Source organism: Melozone crissalis, unplaced genomic scaffold (assembly GCF_028551555.1).
Source record: "Melozone crissalis strain CALT ecotype California unplaced genomic scaffold, PUWL_Pcris_2 ptg000002l_1, whole genome shotgun sequence".
In the NCBI taxonomy this organism is placed as follows: domain Eukaryota; kingdom Metazoa; phylum Chordata; class Aves; order Passeriformes; family Passerellidae; genus Melozone; species Melozone crissalis.
Window position 1 is genome coordinate 8,436,856 of NW_026535780.1, and position 18,653 is coordinate 8,455,508.

Genomic DNA, 18,653 nt, shown 5'->3' on the forward strand with positions numbered 1-18,653 from the left:
GTAAGGAAGTTTAGACAGGTGGTATCATGTCCTGCAATGAGCCCAAGAGCAATTAAAAAAGGAGACAAAGAATAGGCCAATGAAGAGCTTTAAAAACATTTCAAAACCAGGAAGGATGAAAAAATTCTGCCACAATTACCTAGCAGAGAGAATTTTAACCTCTATCCTGCAGGCAGTTTTCAGGAGTGTGTTGCCCTCCTGAGATCCCTGAGTGGTAAAAATAGAATTGGAACCACCTCTACCTAGCAACAAGATTGGAACTGTGCTCCAGACTGCAATGGTCCAGAAAGAAAAGGGAAGGAGGAAATATGGTATCATTGGTCAGTGACTTCCATCCTGGGCACCTGCACGGGGAATGAGTGGTTGCTTATAAAGATTGTACTAAGGCTAATTTTACTGACACTGAAAATGAGAGTTTATCCATATAATTGGTGAGATAGTAAAACTATGAGTGGGAAATAGAAGAATTCACTGGGAACACTTCTCTGTGCATTTGAACTGAGAACAAAATCTCTCCCTCAGAAGAATTCTGTCATCTGCTAAGCTCCTGCACTGCATTCCCCGTGGGTATAAATGCCTGCTCCTTACCTCCAGGATCTAGCACAGCTGTCAGCATGCTTCTTGATTAATAGTTTTGTTTTTATTTCCAGATCTGATTAAAATGATTACCACTCAAATTAATTCATAGCAATAGTCTTCACATTAAGATATTTTGTCTTGCACGTAATCTTCACAACAAAATTCCTTTGCTGCTGTGGCAATTACTGAAGACAAGGTTTTAATCAAAACCCTAACACAATATTACTTTCAGGCCCCTAACACCTGCTCTGTAATTAATAAAGGACCTAATTAGAGACTGCATTATGTCCCAGACATATTTAGTTGAAGAATAGATACGTTCTTGGTACAGGTAGCAAATGAAATTATGGGATCCCCTGCTGACTGCTAACCTACTTGCAGCATGGTGGTGTCATTAGTTTACTCTGTCTAAACAATCTGAAAGGTGATATGCCAGACAGAACCACTGAAAGGAGTAACCTTATCCATGTAAAAGGACCCACAAATCATTCCAGGTGCAATGTTACAGGGCTAGCAAGGTTTCCATGTAACTGTTGACTGGCACTCTACAATGTCACAATTCCTCCTTTTTTCCCTGTGCTCCTTGCCAAGATTGCCTGCTGTCCAATACAGCCCTGGGAGGAAAATGCATATGTGCAACTTAAGAGCAGAACAGCTCTGATATCCTTGGGGAAACTCTGCAGAGACACCCTGATGTAGAAATCTTAGCAAGGAGTGTAAGACATGGGCACCTGATGCCTTTTGATACATCCCAGGTGATTTGGGGCACCCACAGGGGGTTGTCAGCTCCCACCCTGCATTGCCAGAAAACTCATGTTCTGCAGCAGCGCACTGGAGGTGTTCAAGGCAAGAGTACTCTAGATCACCCTGAACATATGTGTTTAGACAACTGAATTGAGTTCCCAAGCTCAGATCACATTCTACACTGTGAATTGCCCCTTTTCCTTACAGAGATAAAATATTAGGGATGGGATGTCTACAGGGCTAAAATGATGCTTATGAATTAAAGCCATGGTAGAAATACAAATTTATCTGATTTGGAAAATGTGATAAATACATGAGAAAGAAATCTGGGACATCTCTTCTTTTTAGAGGGTTTTCCTTGTTAGTGCAACACAGCAAGGTTACAGTCTGGATCTTTTACTTTGATTTCCACATAATAGATCTGTGTTAGGAAGACAAAGCCAGTCACAAAAAAATATTAAATAAATAGTGAATATTGGAACAGAACCTGTCACTGACAACTGCAGGGGGTAGGTACTCACAGAGGAGTCAGATTGTGACTGGGTCTTTCTTAGGGAGTGGGAGAATGTGGTCCAGAAGTGAGTTTTGCAGAATAGGTGGTTGACTATTGTCAAAATACAGCTTTCACTCAGTTTTCTTTTTCCCTCATGGTTCACAAATTTTTTTACTTCCAAATTTTCCAGTCTTCCTGCCAGCTGAGGCAGAACAGGAGGTGCTAATTTCTGGACTGGCAAAAAGAAACAAATATGAACATTGAAAACCTACCTTATCTAATTACTTGCTTTTTATATGACTGCAGTTCTAAGACACAAACAGGGCTAAAAGCCCTTAGAGATGTTAGACCAGAAAATTAATATTATAACATTTCTGCAGATATTATGAGGCTTGAAGGAATTTTTTTAATGTAATATTGTTTCTAGGCTATTTAATCTGTCATTTATTTATGTTAATATTACAGTTGGACTTTGTGTTTTCAGAAGAGCTTTCTTGTTCACAGATTCTTTTCTCTTGCATTTTATTTATCCCGCAGTGATTTACATAGTGTATATCACAACAGATATTATGTTGACACAAGCAGAGGTTTTACCAGAATAATGGATACTGCTTTCAGATTCTTTGATTACTTTGCAGTTGGGTGCTATGTCCTGCAATATTCTTTTTTTGTAGAATTTTGTGATCCCAGGGTCTGATCTCCACACAACCTTGGCTGTACATGAATTGCAGCATCAAGCCATGAGTCTCTTTTTAGATACAAACCACATTCTAGTGTTTGAAAATGTGTCCCTGGACTACAATGTTAAATTAGCAGCCTATTTAAAATGTTTTTACAAATGACAGCTGATTTAGGACTGGGTTGGAATATCTTTCCCTAATATCAAAATCCATCATCCTGTCATACCATGAAGAAAGTAATTAGTAAATAGACCATTATTTGAAGAAGGAAAGAATCTATTGAATAGATCATATAAAGCAGGGGGAAAAACGAAGCAAACAGAAGATTGGAAACAATAATGAATGAGAAAAAACCCATAACTTGGGATAATTTTTTCTAAATTGCATCACAGCCAATGTTTTTTCTTTCCTAAAAAGGGTAATTTTAGATATTTATTATACATTTTAAATTAGTGAGCCATTTGCTGTTGCTTCCAGCAACCATCTGGAAATGAAAATATGGACTGTTTTGAAGCAAGACCATTTTCTCCCCTTGCTCAAACACATGGTGCTCTCAGACTGCTCACAGAGGCAGAGCTACAAGAAACAATATTTTCTTCAAGAAAGCAGTTGGAAGAGCTGCCCTTGTGAGAGGGAAAGGTACACAATGGGCTGTTCTGGCAGTTTGAAGAAAAATGAGAAGCAGGTCAAGTCTTTGGACTTTCCTGGCTTGGACAGGGGCCATTAAGCATATGGCTTTGTATTCCCTCCGTGGAATGCTGTGCAGCCTCCCTGGGAGACAGATGGTGCCGTATCTGCACACCAACAGCAAAGCTCCCGAGGCCCCAGAGCTCTGGCTGGGGTTACTTCAGAGGCAGGGGATATTTCATGTTCTGCCTTTGGTATGTTTCTCCCTTTGAATGAAATAATGCCTTTAGTGGACAGGAAATTCCAACCCACAAGATGGAAAAAAGAATGTACAGTGTAGAAAAAGAAAGGGGAAAACTATTTTGTTGTATTTTTGCTTGACCAAAAAACTACTTTTTTCCATTTAAATGCTAAAACTTGAGCCTTTAGAATTGAAAGTTTGAAATTCCTTTTCTAGGTTAAGTGCTTTTTTTTCCTCCCATGACTTCGTAACCATATTGATCCCTAAATTTATTAGCTACCATACAGTTTATCACAAAGTTTCACAGGGTATTTGGCATTAACACCAGCAACAAACAGTTCCCTGTGATGAGGTGATTAATGCCCATATCCCATACTCTGTTGTCACTGATAGAATCCACATCCTGAACTCTGCTAAGGTCTTTCAAGGAATATAAAGGTCTGGCTTCTATTTCATGGAAATTCTTACGTTAAACCATAAATATGGACTTGGAATAGGGACCAAATTTTCACTCCTACTTCATTCAGTACTTTAGTCATTCAGCTATTTTTTTTTTCTCTTCCAGATTCTCATCTGACAAGTTCTTTTTAACACTCATATATAGCAAATCCCAAATACATACAGGGATTTACCATTTCCCTTTGGTTCTTGGAATTTTTGTTAGAAGGGGAAAATACATAAATGTATAGATTGAATGATCCAATGGACACACTGGTGTCCAGTCTAACCCTAAGTAGGGGGGAGCAGGGAATATAAGAGGACTTGGTGTCTTACAGGATTTCTTTGGAGGCATCTACCTCCATCCATTGACTGTGTGTAGAATGGTTTGGGTTGGAAGATCATCTCATTCCAAACCCCCTGCCATGGTCAGGGACACCTTCCACTGGGCCAGGTTGCTCAGAGCCCCAACCAACCTGGTCTTGAATATTGCTGTCATCACCATAATTGTTGCTGTAGCAGCACTTACTTCGCAAACAGTTCAAGTAGAGTTTTAGGAATAATTTTAGGTCATCAAGTCTTCACATACACACGGACAGAGAGTTTGTCTTCACTAATATTCAGTGATCATGCCTCAGGAAATGCAGGATTTGGATGCATTTCTCTTGTATGCATGTCTTATATTATCCATTGTGGAATTTACCAAACAGCCCTCAGTGAGCAGATGTTGTTCCAGAGTCCCAGATCAGTGTTCCCCAGGACCCAGAATAAATTATACACCATGACAGACTGGAAAGTGTAAAGATACATTCTCAGATCTTTAGAAGTATTTTGTGTTAGGAATTACAGAAGTAACAGTATTTTTCTTTTTACATATGTATTAGTTACTAGGTGAAGAGAGATTTCAAGATATTGAAAAAATTAAAACAATTGGCAGCACGTACATGGCCGTGTCAGGATTGTCACCTGAAAAACAGGTAAGAGGATAATTTTCTTTAAGAAGCAAAGCTTGTGATTATTCTGACCATTCATATTCAAAAATACAAGTGTTATCTTTGTGTTGTTCATAAAATTTGTTTTGCTGAAATAAAATAGACATTTGGGGCTTCTGGCAGACAGCAGTTGCACTTCTTGATGAATTGAAATGCCATCTTGTGCTTGGAACAAGAACCATATGGATCCTTTCCTCAAATTTAGGTTTATAGGAGAAAAAAAAATTTCTTTCAGTCACATCAATGTGAATCTAGATCAGGTCTATCTATATCTTCAGACATACTCTAAAGCCACCTCAGTAACTCAGACAGGAACCTGACTGACAACCTCCAATAATTGATGAAGAGAGAGATCTATTAACTGACAGTGTACTTATGCAAGGGTAAGTACACTCATGCTGCATTTATTCTTTATTTTTGATGCAGCATGTCTACAGACAGCATGATAACTACACATCAAAAAGAAAGCAGGTCATTGGTTCAACTGAAGAACCAAGCTGAGGGGATAAATAGTCACAGGGGACACATGCACAGTCACAGCCATAAACCTCACATAAGTCAGATGAGAGAAATCCATTCATAATTCCACCCAAGAATTTGCTTGGAAACAAATTAGATAAGGCTCTAAAATACATCCAGTGAGAAGTCATCTGTTGCTGAAATCTGGTTTTTTTGGCAACTGATGCCAGTCCCCAGGAAGAGCTGCACAAAAGGGGTGCAATGCCTCTGGCTGGTCACAGGCTGGGAATCAGATTTGCCCACATTGATCACAACTTCTGAAAAGCAGCAGCCAGATTATCATGAGCTTTTTAAACCAGAAAATTTCCACTGTTTGTTAAGAATACATTATAAAGCTCGTGGAGTGTAACTAGCTGAGCATCTCCCACCTACAGAGTAACAAGTGATGCTGACAGCTAGAAATCCATAAAACTGGATATGCATGGGATTTTTGATTGTCAAAATGCTTCTGTGTAGACATGAGCAAAGAAGGATAGAACACCAGGGAGACACTCGGTTATAGCTACACAGCTCCTAATCACTTCCTGTAACTCTGGATGGGGATAAAAATTCAAAGGGAGAAAAGCTTTATTGCCTTTCCAAGACTGATTAATTCATCTCTTTTCTTGAACTATAATAGCTTAATGGAATTTTAATGGATGTTTTAAATGTACTTGTCATACGCACGTCTGCCACCTTGTCAGCACCTAAGAGGTGCAGGCTGCTGAGGGAGGTTGGCATGCTGAGAACAGAGCCAGTTCAGGATAAGGACCAAGCATGGTGTGAACAGAGCAGGGTGATGCCAAGGAGAGGTTCATGTTCAGTTTTAAACACACAGGATGATGAAAACTGCAAAGGGCTGGACTGCATCACCCAGGGAGAGACTTCCAACCCTTTGTACTATGAACTGGAAATTTGTAGAAGGAATTGCCTTGCTTCAGAACAGATGAGAAGACATAAAACAATCGTTGGGCCAAGCCCACAGTCATCTGTTCTGCTGGTGTTCTGGGAAGACTAAAGCCTACTGATGGTCCCCATCTGTATATTGACTGCTTTGTAGGAATGGAAGGGAAGGAGCAGGGAGTGACTTGCCTGCCCTAAGCAAAGGCAATTAATGAGCTACAGAAGAGCCTTTTCTCTCTCTCTTGAGCAATCCCAGATTGCCTGGCTTGCCCTGTTGTTCCTGTCATCATTACATCTCTGAGAGCACTTGAATTGATGCTTTTCCTGGGTGACAGTGTCAGCAAAGGAGAATTACACATCCCTCATTTCTTTTACTCTACTTCATGCTTTTGTGGGTCATCCCTTGTTCTCACTAGATTTTGACCCTTGACTCTGAGCAATCTCAGTCCTCTCTATACTTTCTTTCTCAGCCTTAGACATGTTTCACATGCTTTGTTAATTCTCATCATTGCCTGATTGTTGACAGAAAGTTGCTTTCTCTGGCCCTTTAAGCTGTTCTCTATCCAGTTATACAAGTATAACACAATGGGAAGCATTACCATTAACAGCAGGGTACCTCTCTTTCATCTACAATGTTGAGGCTAAATTCCAAATGTAAACCCTTGGTACTTGTAGGGATGGGTAGCAGCTGGGCAAATGAAAAACTTCACTAACATTTTGGTGTATAACTTTTTCATCAGCAATGTGAAGACAAATGGGGACATTTGTGTGCTCTGGCTGACTTCTCCATAGCTCTGAATGAAAGCATACAGGAGATCAACAAGCATTCCTTCAACAACTTTGAACTCCGGATTGGTAAGCATGGCTCAAACACCAGAGTTAAAATGAGCTTTTGTCTGCAGGGTTGTGACTCCATTGAGGACAATTTAGAAGACCCCAAATACTGTATCCTCTGTTTTCAAATTGATTTCATCCCAGGCAAAGTCAGAAATAAGAAATACTCCATTTGCAGAATATAGGCCCTGATTTGGGGATTGCAGGATTTCAGCATTTCACTGAATTGTGAACAGGGAACATAATTAATTTACTGTCTTTAGTAAGTCTGGTACTAAGAACCCATAGATATAACACAGAAAGTGAACGTGACAACCTAGATCCAACCCCAAGACTGGTACTCACACAGTCTCTAATTAATCTCCCTGAATAATATTCTTCTTCAGTAAAAAAAAAGTAGTTCCTCCCAAACCCTGGGAGTTTTGCACAAAAACTGAATACCATCTCTGATCTGACCAGTGGCAGAAACTGAATTGCTGGGATGAGTAAGCAATGGTTTTTGATGGAATATCCTACATGGGTAGTGGGTTTGGACATAAAAAAGAGGCCTGAATATAGGGCACATAGCAGGAGGACTTCTCACACTGACCCGATCACTGGCCAAAACAAAAAAGTCACTGGAAGGGACATGCCTTTTATAGATAACCCAACCATCAAAAAACTGAAGTATATTCATCAATCATAACATAGAGGGTCAGAGCATCACTATCTGATCTGCACTTCCTAACAGTTTTGAATGCAAAACTCATAGTTCCAAAATTTCTCAAGGAACAGACATCCACATTTAATAAGTGTGCATCACATGTAAAGATTTCTTAGAGTCTGAATGCAAGAGGATTTGATAATATTTCGATCACCATTTTAAAAAAATCTTAAAAAAAAAACCTAAGAAACTAAAACTCTTTTCCAAAAGATATCTTGCACTTTACCAAAATTATTCTTAAATCACTATTCTAGGAAAAAGAAGGAAAACAACAGATATTGCTTGTGTTTTTATGCAAAAATGCAGTCTTTCAATAGTTTCAGAGAATGCTTTAATATTTTCACTTCATGGAACACAATAATGCAATTTCTTGACTGTATAGCACTAATAAGGTCACCCCCAACAAACGCAGTTCCTGAAATCTTTCCTATTGTCTGAGGATAAGTCTTCAGGAGCTTTGGCAACAATGTGTGGAATACAGATGACACAAAAGTATTGTTATTCCACTGACAAGGGTGTTCCATAAAATAAACCTGTTGATATCACTTTTCAAGTTTTATAGCTTTTTCATATTTTTTTGTGTTTTGTTTAATTTATTTAAATATGGACCTCTTTCTTAAGCCTGGAGATAAGCGTATCTGAACCAGGCTTCATCTCATTCTTAAGTGCAAATATGAGTTTTAGTCATTATTGTATACAGTTTATCTTCTCTTTTTTCTCTTTTTCTTCTTTTATTTTTTTTTTTTTTTTTTTTTTTTAAACTAGGGATTAGCCATGGCTCTGTTGTAGCAGGAGTTATCGGTGCTAAGAAGCCCCAGTACGATATCTGGGGCAAGACAGTGAATTTGGCAAGTCGAATGGACAGCACAGGGGTTAGTGACAGAATTCAAGTGCCTGAAGAAACGTATCTGATCCTGAAGGACCGGGGATTTGCCTTCGACTACCGTGGAGAAATTTATGTCAAAGGTATCAGTGAACAGGAAGGAAAAATCAAAACATATTTTCTTCTAGGAAGAGTTCAACCAAATCCTCTGATCTTACAACCAAGAAAACTGACTGGACAGTATTCATTAGCAGCAGTTGTATTAGGACTTGTACAGTCTCTTAACAGGCAAAAACAGAAACAAATTCTTAATGAGAACAATAACTCTGGAATCATAAAAGGACATTACAACCGGAGGACTTTGCTCACTCCTGGTGGATCTGAGGCAGCAGCCCAAGCAGAGGGGGCTGACAAAACTGAATTGCCATAATCAGCATTGTTTGTGGGGTTGTTTTTGTATTTCTTTTATATATAAAAAATAAATATACAAATAAAAAGGGTTTAATTTTTTTTAGAAGAAGTGTGATTTTTTTTTTTACTGGTGTGATATTTTGATGAGATTGAAATTCCTATATTTTAAGAAATAGTGCCAGCATCTCTCCCCAACCAGCTGTGGTTAACCTCTGAACATACAGACATAGAAGTGTAGGCCACCACTCAGCTGTATCATCTACCTGCAGAAAGGGGCAATAAATAAACCCCTGACTGGAGGGATTTAGAACATGAATTGTGCAGGGAGTTAATGATGGTAAAAGGAAGAAATACTGTCCACATTTTCAGATGAAAGAAAACAAAGGTGAGTAGGCTCTTCTCACCTTTAATTGCCTTCAAGTAGATTTACACAATCTAAGGTTGTTGCCTTGTCCCCATAACTACAGGGAAAATAATGACAATACAGCTGAAGGATTTCAAGGTGTGTCATCCTCCCAGGTATGAGGGTCTGAAAGACAGAAGGGAGGAATCTTGTCCTAAACTCAGTGATTCCATTGATTTCACTCTTAAAATGGACTAAGGTGTCCTCCTCACAGTTGGGTGACTGCACTGTAGACAAACTCTTATCTTAGTGTCCCCCTGACTTCTTGCACCCAAGGCAGGAGGTCAAGGCTCGCTGTGGACACACTGCCCACATCCATCAGTCCTGTTTGGAGGGCTCAAACACACTGTGATGGGGCACACCAGACAAACAGACAACAGAGTTACACCTTGAGTGACATTTCTGGTCATACTGCTGAATCAATTGTACAGCCAAGAAACAAATCAGATTCTCTGGTGTTGTTTTCCAGAGCTTAGCTCTTAACCCTGTCACTAGACTGAGCTGTCACCAAAACAAGGGTTTTCTGAGGCTGTAAAATGAGTGCATGTTGAAATACAGTAGGAGACAAAACTCACTGCTAAGCTCCCACTCAGCTGCCCCAAGATGAGGGGAAGCCAGGACTGAGAATACCCTAAATTATTTGTGTGCCAGCACAGACAGTTCTACAAGGGCACAGCTCAGTGCTACAAGCCCTGCATCAAAAGGAGGTTAACTTTTTGGGGGCTGGCTGATCAATTTCACTTTGGAAAGAGTAAACACATAGTCCAGGTTTATGCACTCGTGCCATGATTCACACCAGACTGTAAAGTGCATGAAACCTCTCATCAAGTCTGTTTTCAAAGATCTGGGTTTGTTTCAGAAAATATTATCTTTAAAGTAAATCTCAGATGGAAGAGCAGAACCTGTAATCACACAGCAATCCCCAGATGAACCACATTCAAACAGTGCAGGGCAACATACAGATTCTTTGTAAATACAGATTTGCTTTGTGCAGGCTGCTGTTGCCTGGCCCTTAATAAAAACTGGGGATTCTTAGGACCACTGCTAGTGGATTAGACTCAGTTTTAGAAGATGGCTATTTTGGCTAGAACGTCTTGACTGATACATTTAAGAAGACACAACTGTTTAACAACAAAAAAGTACAAAAACATGAGAGTATTTCATTGCAATGAGACCAAAAAAATGTGTTTCATTGTAAAGTGACCCAATGAATGGGTTTTAGGGCAATGTTGTATCAGTAAAGTGCCATATTCTGAAATAGAATATAAGAAAGACAAGTAAATTCCACAGAAAGTTGTATCACTGAATAGTGGGTCTGAAGAGAGAAAGCAGTGAGTGGTCTGACATGTCACACCCTGTGATGTTTCTACCAGTACCTGAGCTCTCATTCCAGATGTGTTACTCCTTTTAGTCCCCACAGATATCACTTTTATGCCATGCATGGAATGTCAAACCCTTCAGCTCACCTAGGCAAGTGCTGATACTGTAGGACATGGAGACATGGAATTGATGACATCTGAAGCATTTAGATTAATTTCATATTTACAGTGGTATTTCAGGCACTAAATAAGGAAGCTTTGGCTGTTTTAAACAGTTCATTAACAGCTGTCCTGTCCTTAGCAGCTTTTTTTTTCTGTGTTGGATGGGTTCACTTCTCCTGATCCTCTAAATATTTAATTCTTGCTAACAGCCCAGCTGAACTGATTTCTAACTCTCACCTCCTCTGCAATGACAATTCACAGTGAGTGGAAGGTGCTAACTGGATAACAGGGCTGGGGGCTGGAGTTATGAGGGCAACTTCACTGCTCCTTAGCACAGGCCCAAATTTCCTGCTCCTTATCAGAGACACAGATGTCTTTCTCTGTAATTCCTCTCAAAATCCCCATTAGCATAACTGCGTTCCCAAGAAAAATTGCTGCCTAGTAGAGCCTGAGTCCATGTTGACCAGATAAAAAGTTTGCTAAATCAGCTCATTGCTGTTAAATCAGCTCATTGCCATGAGCAATTATTTTGTGAGGAATTTCACTTGTTACTGTAGCAGGTAGATCTCTGCATGAAACTATTTTTCTACACTTGCTGGCTATTTGTCACCCCAGCAATTGCACTGTTTGTTCCTTTTCAAATGTGGTGACCTTATAGGTGCAGCAATGTTATTTCTCATCGTAGCATCTGTTTTCTGTGGAGCACAGCTATTATTTATGGTCTCAGCCTGCTTGTAGTATTCCAAGACTTTATGGAACTGTTATTCAGCCTTCCCTCACAACAATCTTCAGGGTTTCTTGTTCATAAAGGGTAGAATTGCTCATACAAGGACATATAAACCAAACACCTATAATTATCCCTTGAAACAGGGATGCCTGGGTTAATAAAAGCAAATTGCCTTCATATCATAACACTTCAGCCAAAGAGGCATACAAATATTGAGGGCTTTCATAGATTTTCCCTATTAGGAAAAGAAAGCCTTGGCAAAATTTGACTACACTCTTTGATGTCACCTTATTCCTTCCTACAAATGTGGTCTACATAGAAACAAACACTAGCAAGCTGCTTCCTCAGAAATTTGTACCTCAGTTCCTCTCACAAGCTCCATGTCAGGAGCTCTTAAATGATTTCTAAACAAACATGCTGAAAACCACAGCTTTCTTCTCTGAAAAGCAACATACAATCAGCTGCATCAAGGGCAGCTTATGCTTTGAAGTCCTCAATCATTAAAGCAGATGGAATATTGACAATCTGGACAACAGTTCTCTACCAAAATCATTACTTTGTAGTGCTTCAAGGGTATTTTTGTAACCATCACGCCTATATTCTAAAAAAAAGTTATACCTGTAGCTAGAGTGTTTGTTTGAAGGGCAGTGAAGGAGTTTTTGTGTTAATTAATTTATGCCATTGACCAATTTTTATAATGTATGTTTAGAAACTCACAGTTAGGTACCAATACCAGTCAAAGTATCTACTCTTGGCTCACACTAAGATTCAAACCACTGAGTTTAACTCTACTGAGAACAATGTGATAGGTGTGGTATCATTTAGAACTGTGTGCTAACAAAAAAAGCAATTTAAAAAAATAGCTTTTAAACATGGGGGGGAAGGGGGGGGGGGAATCATCACTCACTGTCCTCAGCTTTAATCCATTCCTGATTATTTCACAGTTGTTTTCATATTTGGAAAAGCACAGCAATTAAAAAAAAAACAACCCTCATCTAATCCTTTTCTCATTAGCAGAACTTCAGTTGCCTTTCCTGAGCACGCTGGGAGTCAAGGAGTTTATCCAAACACCCAGCACAGCAAAGTGCCTGATAGCCAAGTTCCCTGGGGCTGCCCACTGTGGAGCAGCAGGGCAGGGAGCAGAGCCTGGCTCCCCAGCTGACCTGAAAAACAGGCAGAAAAATAATCAGAGGAGTGGGAAATAACCACATTAACCACTATCAGTGGAACATGGTGAGTGTTATAATTGCACAGTCAACTTATTAACCTCCCCATCAATCTTCTTCTGTGCAGTGACACAATTCAGGGTTTGTGGTTTCCCCAGCTCTGTGCTTTACTGGAGGAGGGGAAAAAAATGACAGCAGAGCAGCTGGCAGATGGGAGGGAAGGGGTGAAAACTCAATATGCATATCTCCAGGCACTTATGGTTTACAGCAGTTTTTAAGGAATGCTCTCATTAGCTCTTCCAGAAGAACAAAAAATTTCCGTTGTTTACATAACTTCAGCAGACAAGGCCCAATTTTATTCTGAAAATTTTCTTCTTTTCTGTCTATTTACCCCTAAGCTGTTCTATATGTGATAGCTGTCAGAGTTACTGAGCCAACCAGAGACTGATTCATTCAGGTCTTTCATGTGAAAACAACAGCTCTATGCAGGGCTGGTTAAACTCCTGTAAAATGCCATCTCATGCTACTTCTCCCGACACAGATCTCCCTCACCTCAAGGTGTTCTGCTTTTCTGGTTGTGAAATATTTCCAGATCACAGAATCACAGAATATTATGTTTATATTTATATACTGAACATCTCTCTTTCACAGTCCATGTACCTTTTGAGGGTCCTGAAATCAGTGACTCCTTCAGCTTTGCAATATTAACTGAAAACAAAAAAGCACCACTGTTGCCAGGTGGAGACAAAGAAGGAGCAATCTCAGCTGGTTTGCTGAAAATCTAAGGTTCTAAAACAAATATGTGTGAAATGACTTTTGCTTGCAAAACCCACTCCCAGCAGTAGTGACAGGGGTACTCCAAGGGATATTATTACAACTACAGGATATTAAATATATTTTTAATTAACTTACCAGTTACTTAAAATAATAATAATTAAAAAAAAAAAAACAAACCAGCCTCCTCCTATTCATCATTCAACACAAAGACTATTTTGACAGGCTCTCAGTTTTGTAAGTTTCTATAAACCATCAAGTAATTTGCTTCAGATGAGTGATTGCCTCTTTTGGATGTGCCCAGATCGATGCTCTAAAGCTCCATCCAGGAGTTACAGCCTTGTCCCAGAGTCAGCTTATTCTGTATGGATAAGAGCAAGTCTCAGCAATTCAATCCCTGTGTCCTTGTTCCCTAGAAAGGCGAGACCAGAAGCTTGAACAAGCTGGGAGCTGTTCTTTAGCACTTTTCCCATATGAATGATGCTGGGAAGAAGATCCTAGTAGGATCTACACCTCAAGGTGAATCAACACTCTGCCTTTACAGCTCATTCTTCTTTAACAGCCTAATCTGCAAATTGTTATGCTTGGCTGCTTGGCAGTCCCAGACCTGTTCTCAGGATAATGAGGACACAGGGAATACATCCCACATGCCACAGCTGACACTGCAGTGTGCAGTCACCTGCTGCCCTGTGGGACTCCCCTTTTCCTGGCAATTAACTTGGCAGGACCCATTACATCTCAGAAACCACCATAAGGATGTTAGCAGGCACGTTTTCATGGAACCATCTCCAGCAGCATCCTCTCTTTTTTTGCTGGTTTTGTTTGGGTTTTTTTAATTGCTTCCTGCAGAACAAAGAGGAATTCAAGTACTCATCATTTCCGTTTTATTTATCCATTCCAAATTTATTCAGAAAAAAAAAGCTCACCAATATTTAAAACTTTATTTAAGCAACAACATTTCCACCTCTTACTTTCTCAGACAAGGTAGGTCACGTGTCCATTGCAGCTTGTGGATCTCGCCATAGTTCTCTCCTAGAGCTAAGCTGTCCTCACCCCATTAACTGCAAGTTTCTTATACAGCATGTTTGCAAGGTGACCTCAGGCACCAATTCACCCCATCTTTCTGCTTACATCAATTTCAGAGGACTAGAGCATTCTCCATGAACCTGAGAATTATATTAACAAAAAAAAAAAAAAAAAAAAAGAAAGAAAGAAAAAGAAATACGGAACTTAAATAAGTTCCAAGCTATTTTGAGCTTTATGGATAAAAGTCAATATTTTATTTTCAGCTTTAAGGTCATGGTGAGCACAGAGAACGCCAGTATCACCCATTGCCCCTAGAACACAGTTTCACAGGTTTTATTTTCATGTTTGATGCTGCCTTCACAGCTAGTCTGTATTCCCATGAAGAGCATACGGACATTGACCAGTCTCAGCTAGGCGCAGCAACCCAAGCCTTTGGATTCTCTCTTTGGAGCATTTCCTCTCAAACATTAAAAAAATAAAACTTTGATAGTAACTGCTGCAATGGGGACTTCCCCTTTCAGACATTTTGCCATACCCTATTATGGATTCTTTGATTACGAGTCCAAAAACCATCCTTATAGCTCCAAATTATTTTGCATCTCTTTTTTTAAACCCATGCTGGAATATATCCTGTGCATGTCAGAAAGTATTGCATCTTAACATCAATATATGAGGAAGAAGTTGGTTTTGCTCCATGTTCCTAAGGTTAAGAAATTACCAGTAAAACAATAGCAAAAAACTTTCTTAATTTTAACTTGAAGCAGAGGCTGATGTCCAACCAGAGGTTCTCCTTTAAGGCAGAAGCCACTACACCTAAACAACGGCCATCATCGCTTTTGCTTGAGGCCATAGCTTCAAATTTGGGCACCTGTCTTTGCATAATGAACTTCGCAGAAGTCCATTTCAGATGTCAGACAATTTCAGCCCTGGCTCACAGTTTTGTAGCAGTCTTTGCTACTCCAACAGGAGCAGGGCAGTGCCCATTCCCCCTGTACTCAGCATGAGTGAGCCTGCACTTCAAACACTTGGTCCAGCCCTGGTTCCTTCATGAAAAGAAGAACTTTGAGGTCTTGGACAGTATCCAGGGGAGGACAATGGAGCTGGTGGAAAGTCTGGAGCACAAATCTGACGAGGAGCAGCTGAAGGAGCTGCTCAGCCTGGAGAAAAGGAGGTTCAGACCTTGTCACTCTCTACAACTCCCTGACAGGAGGAGGGGTTGCCAGGTGGGGGTCGGCCTCTTCTCCCAGGCAACAAGAGACAAGACAAGGAAATGATCTCAACTTGCTCCAGGAGAGGTTAAGATTAGATATTGGGGAAAAAAATAATTGTTCTCCTAAAGCATAGCCAGGCATTAGAATAAGCTGTCCAGGGAAGTGGTGGAATGACCTTTCCTAGGGGTATTTAAAAGAGATGTAGGTGTGGATCTCAGATTATTTTTTGGTGGAGTTGGCAATGGTAGGTAAATGGTTGGAATCAACCATTTGTTAATCTTAGAGGTCATTCCCAACCTAAATGATCCTATAATTCTGTGATCTTGTGATGCCTAAGACTGTCAAAAATGTGTTCATAAAAATTCTGTCGTAGGTCAGTGCCAAAACTAAGTCAAGTTGTGTAGCTTATGTAAATGAAGGCTTCACTGGAGTTAATTTATTTAATTCCAATGTATGAATGCATTCATGGGCCAAAAATAGTTTCTGGAGACTTCTTTAATCTAGTGAAGAAAAGCAGAACAAAAATTATGATGGGATGCTACACAAGATCAAATTGGAAATAAAGCACATACATCTGACAGCAAATATGCCTAACCACTGGAAGAGGACACAATGAAAAACAATGATCTGTTATCTCCTGAAGAGCTCAAAATGAGATATGGAGACCTTTGTGGAAATTATGCTTTATTCAAATACAAGTGCCTGAGTCCATTGATGGGAAACAATATGTTTTTTACAATCTGTGAAATTCCAACAGACAGGCTGGATATTTCGAGCTTTCTGTTTTCTATATCCATGAATTTGGCATTATCTCTTCACCACTAAGATAAACAACCAAAAGAGATAAAATCTTCAGTCCTGAGAATGTTTCACAGCTCTTGCTGGTACTGAAGATGAAGAACTGACTGAAGATGAGGAAGGAAAATCTTTTCAATTTCATGCATTGATTCAGAGGCTGGAAAAAACATAATTTGTTATATGTCTCCCTTTGTGAATGCACTGGAGGCGTTGCAAACCAGTGGCTCAGCTCACTGGCAGATACTCACCAAGCTGTTTAGCTTCCCAATCCCTTATACAACTGCTTCATTGATTTCACCAAAAAACTCTGTAGTCAAGCATCAAGAAAGAAACTGAATTACTCCCACAATTGCATTCCACCATTCCCACTCCCTTACTGCTCCCTCTGCCACGTTTCCTTCCTCACCCCAGTGCTCAGAGCAATCACTCCCCATTGCAGTTGCTCTAAGCAAGGCTGTAAGACCCACTTGGGGAAGAGCATTTGTTTCTTAACAAAATTTTCTTCACACAGGGTTCAGTAAGATGTCAGGAAGTGTTTATGGTGTTGTGTGATCTTGTCCAACTGAGGGTGTTCAAACTTTCCCTTATAATGAGAAATGTGGCCTTGACTTCAATAAATGAAGGATTTTCTACAAGAGTAGTTTATTATAATGAGGTGTCCCTGTCATTTTTGTATAAATATATGATCTTACATATGTAAGATACTCAGCCTGACAAGGCTTCTGTACATTTTTATTCTACATCCAGAAAAGCCTCTTGGGAACAGATAAAACAGGATGCAGTAAAAGAAGAATGAAAGGAAAATCTACCTCTGAACTTGTCTGGAGGGAAGAGAAAGAGGCACATTAAATGCTCATAAAATACCTTACAAATAACCCAATTACCTACTTACAACCTGCAATGGATGATGTATTTCTCAAACTTTTCACAAAGGCTGACAAGAACAGTTTTTCACTTCCACTACACAAAATGCAGTCACCTAATTCTGACACCAAGATGAGAATAACTCCCAATATTTCACTTGGATTAGCAGTTCCCACCAAGTGACAGAGGGGAGAGATTTGTGCTGGAAAGTCACAGTGGCAAGGCAGAAAAGTCTCTGCTGCTCTGAGTTATTGGTGGTGACTCACCTGAGAGCACGGCCCAGCCACACTGTTCTCTTGTGGGGTCTCAGGAGAAGGGGACACAGGTTCCAGTGCCTTTGCACAGTGCTGTGAACCTACACAGCTATTTCACACCAGGGGTAGTGGCAGGGCAGGGCACGCTTTTTAAAGACTTATCATCCTGTTAGGGGCATGAAATGAGAATTTCACAAGGTTTAATTTTGGGAAGACATCTTCAATTGCATCTAAGTGGAGGGAGAACAGTTTAGTGCCATCATACCACTTATATGCTGGTAAAAAAAATAGTATTTTTTTAAAATTATGTAGGCAAACAATTGCATCTGAAATGTCACCAACCATGAATCCTTTCTGTTGGTTGTCTTTATGTTGTTTATCCCACAGGTTCTGATGTTCAGACTTTTCCTAATATATCTTACACCATCTTAAATGGTGTTTTTCAGGCAGAGAAGCTTCTTCAAGACAACAGGAAAGCACTTTGCTGGATGCCTGTCATAGGTGTCCTGAGATCATTATGACTCATGGCAAATGCCAGCAAGCACAACTCCGAGGTTTGTCAGTCATGGTTTTGCTGCATCCACCTAAATGTTCTGGAATATAATGACCTTACTTTCTAAAAAGCTTGAAGTTTAAGCTGCAGCATGCTAGAGTGAGTTGTGTCCATTGTGCCCTTCTATGGTTATGTAAAACGTTCTTTCTTCAGAAACATCTTTATTTACAACTTTTCCTACCTCCTCTGTCTTGGATAAGTGAAAAAGTTCAAGGCATGATGGCTCACAGAGGAACCATGAACCTCTTTTTTAGATTAGTTTACCTAGAAAACATTAGATTGTATTTCTGCTGCAGAAGCTCACATTTTATTCCTTTTGCAGAAAGACTTAAAACATGAAAGAAGTATAAATGACACAGCAATTCCTTTCTTTCACCTGCAGGCAGGATGAAATTATTGGCCAGAGAGATGGAAAAGCTGAAGCAGACAC

The 18,653-nt window shown here is 39.8% G+C and overlaps 1 protein-coding gene across 2 annotated transcripts in view; it reads left to right on the plus strand.

Annotated features, from left to right (window-relative positions):
• Positions 1–9,049, plus strand: part of ADCY8 (adenylate cyclase 8) — a 116,537-nt gene extending 107,488 nt beyond the window's left edge. For both annotated transcript variants that reach the window (XM_054276668.1, XM_054277482.1), the window contains 3 exons: positions 4,687–4,779; positions 6,936–7,050; positions 8,498–9,049. In XM_054276668.1, the coding sequence (XP_054132643.1) occupies positions 4,687–4,779; positions 6,936–7,050; positions 8,498–8,985 (696 nt within the window). In that variant the 3' untranslated portion in view covers positions 8,986–9,049. The remainder of the gene's footprint in view (positions 1–4,686; positions 4,780–6,935; positions 7,051–8,497) is intronic.
• The last annotated feature ends 9,604 nt before the right edge of the window (positions 9,050–18,653 follow it).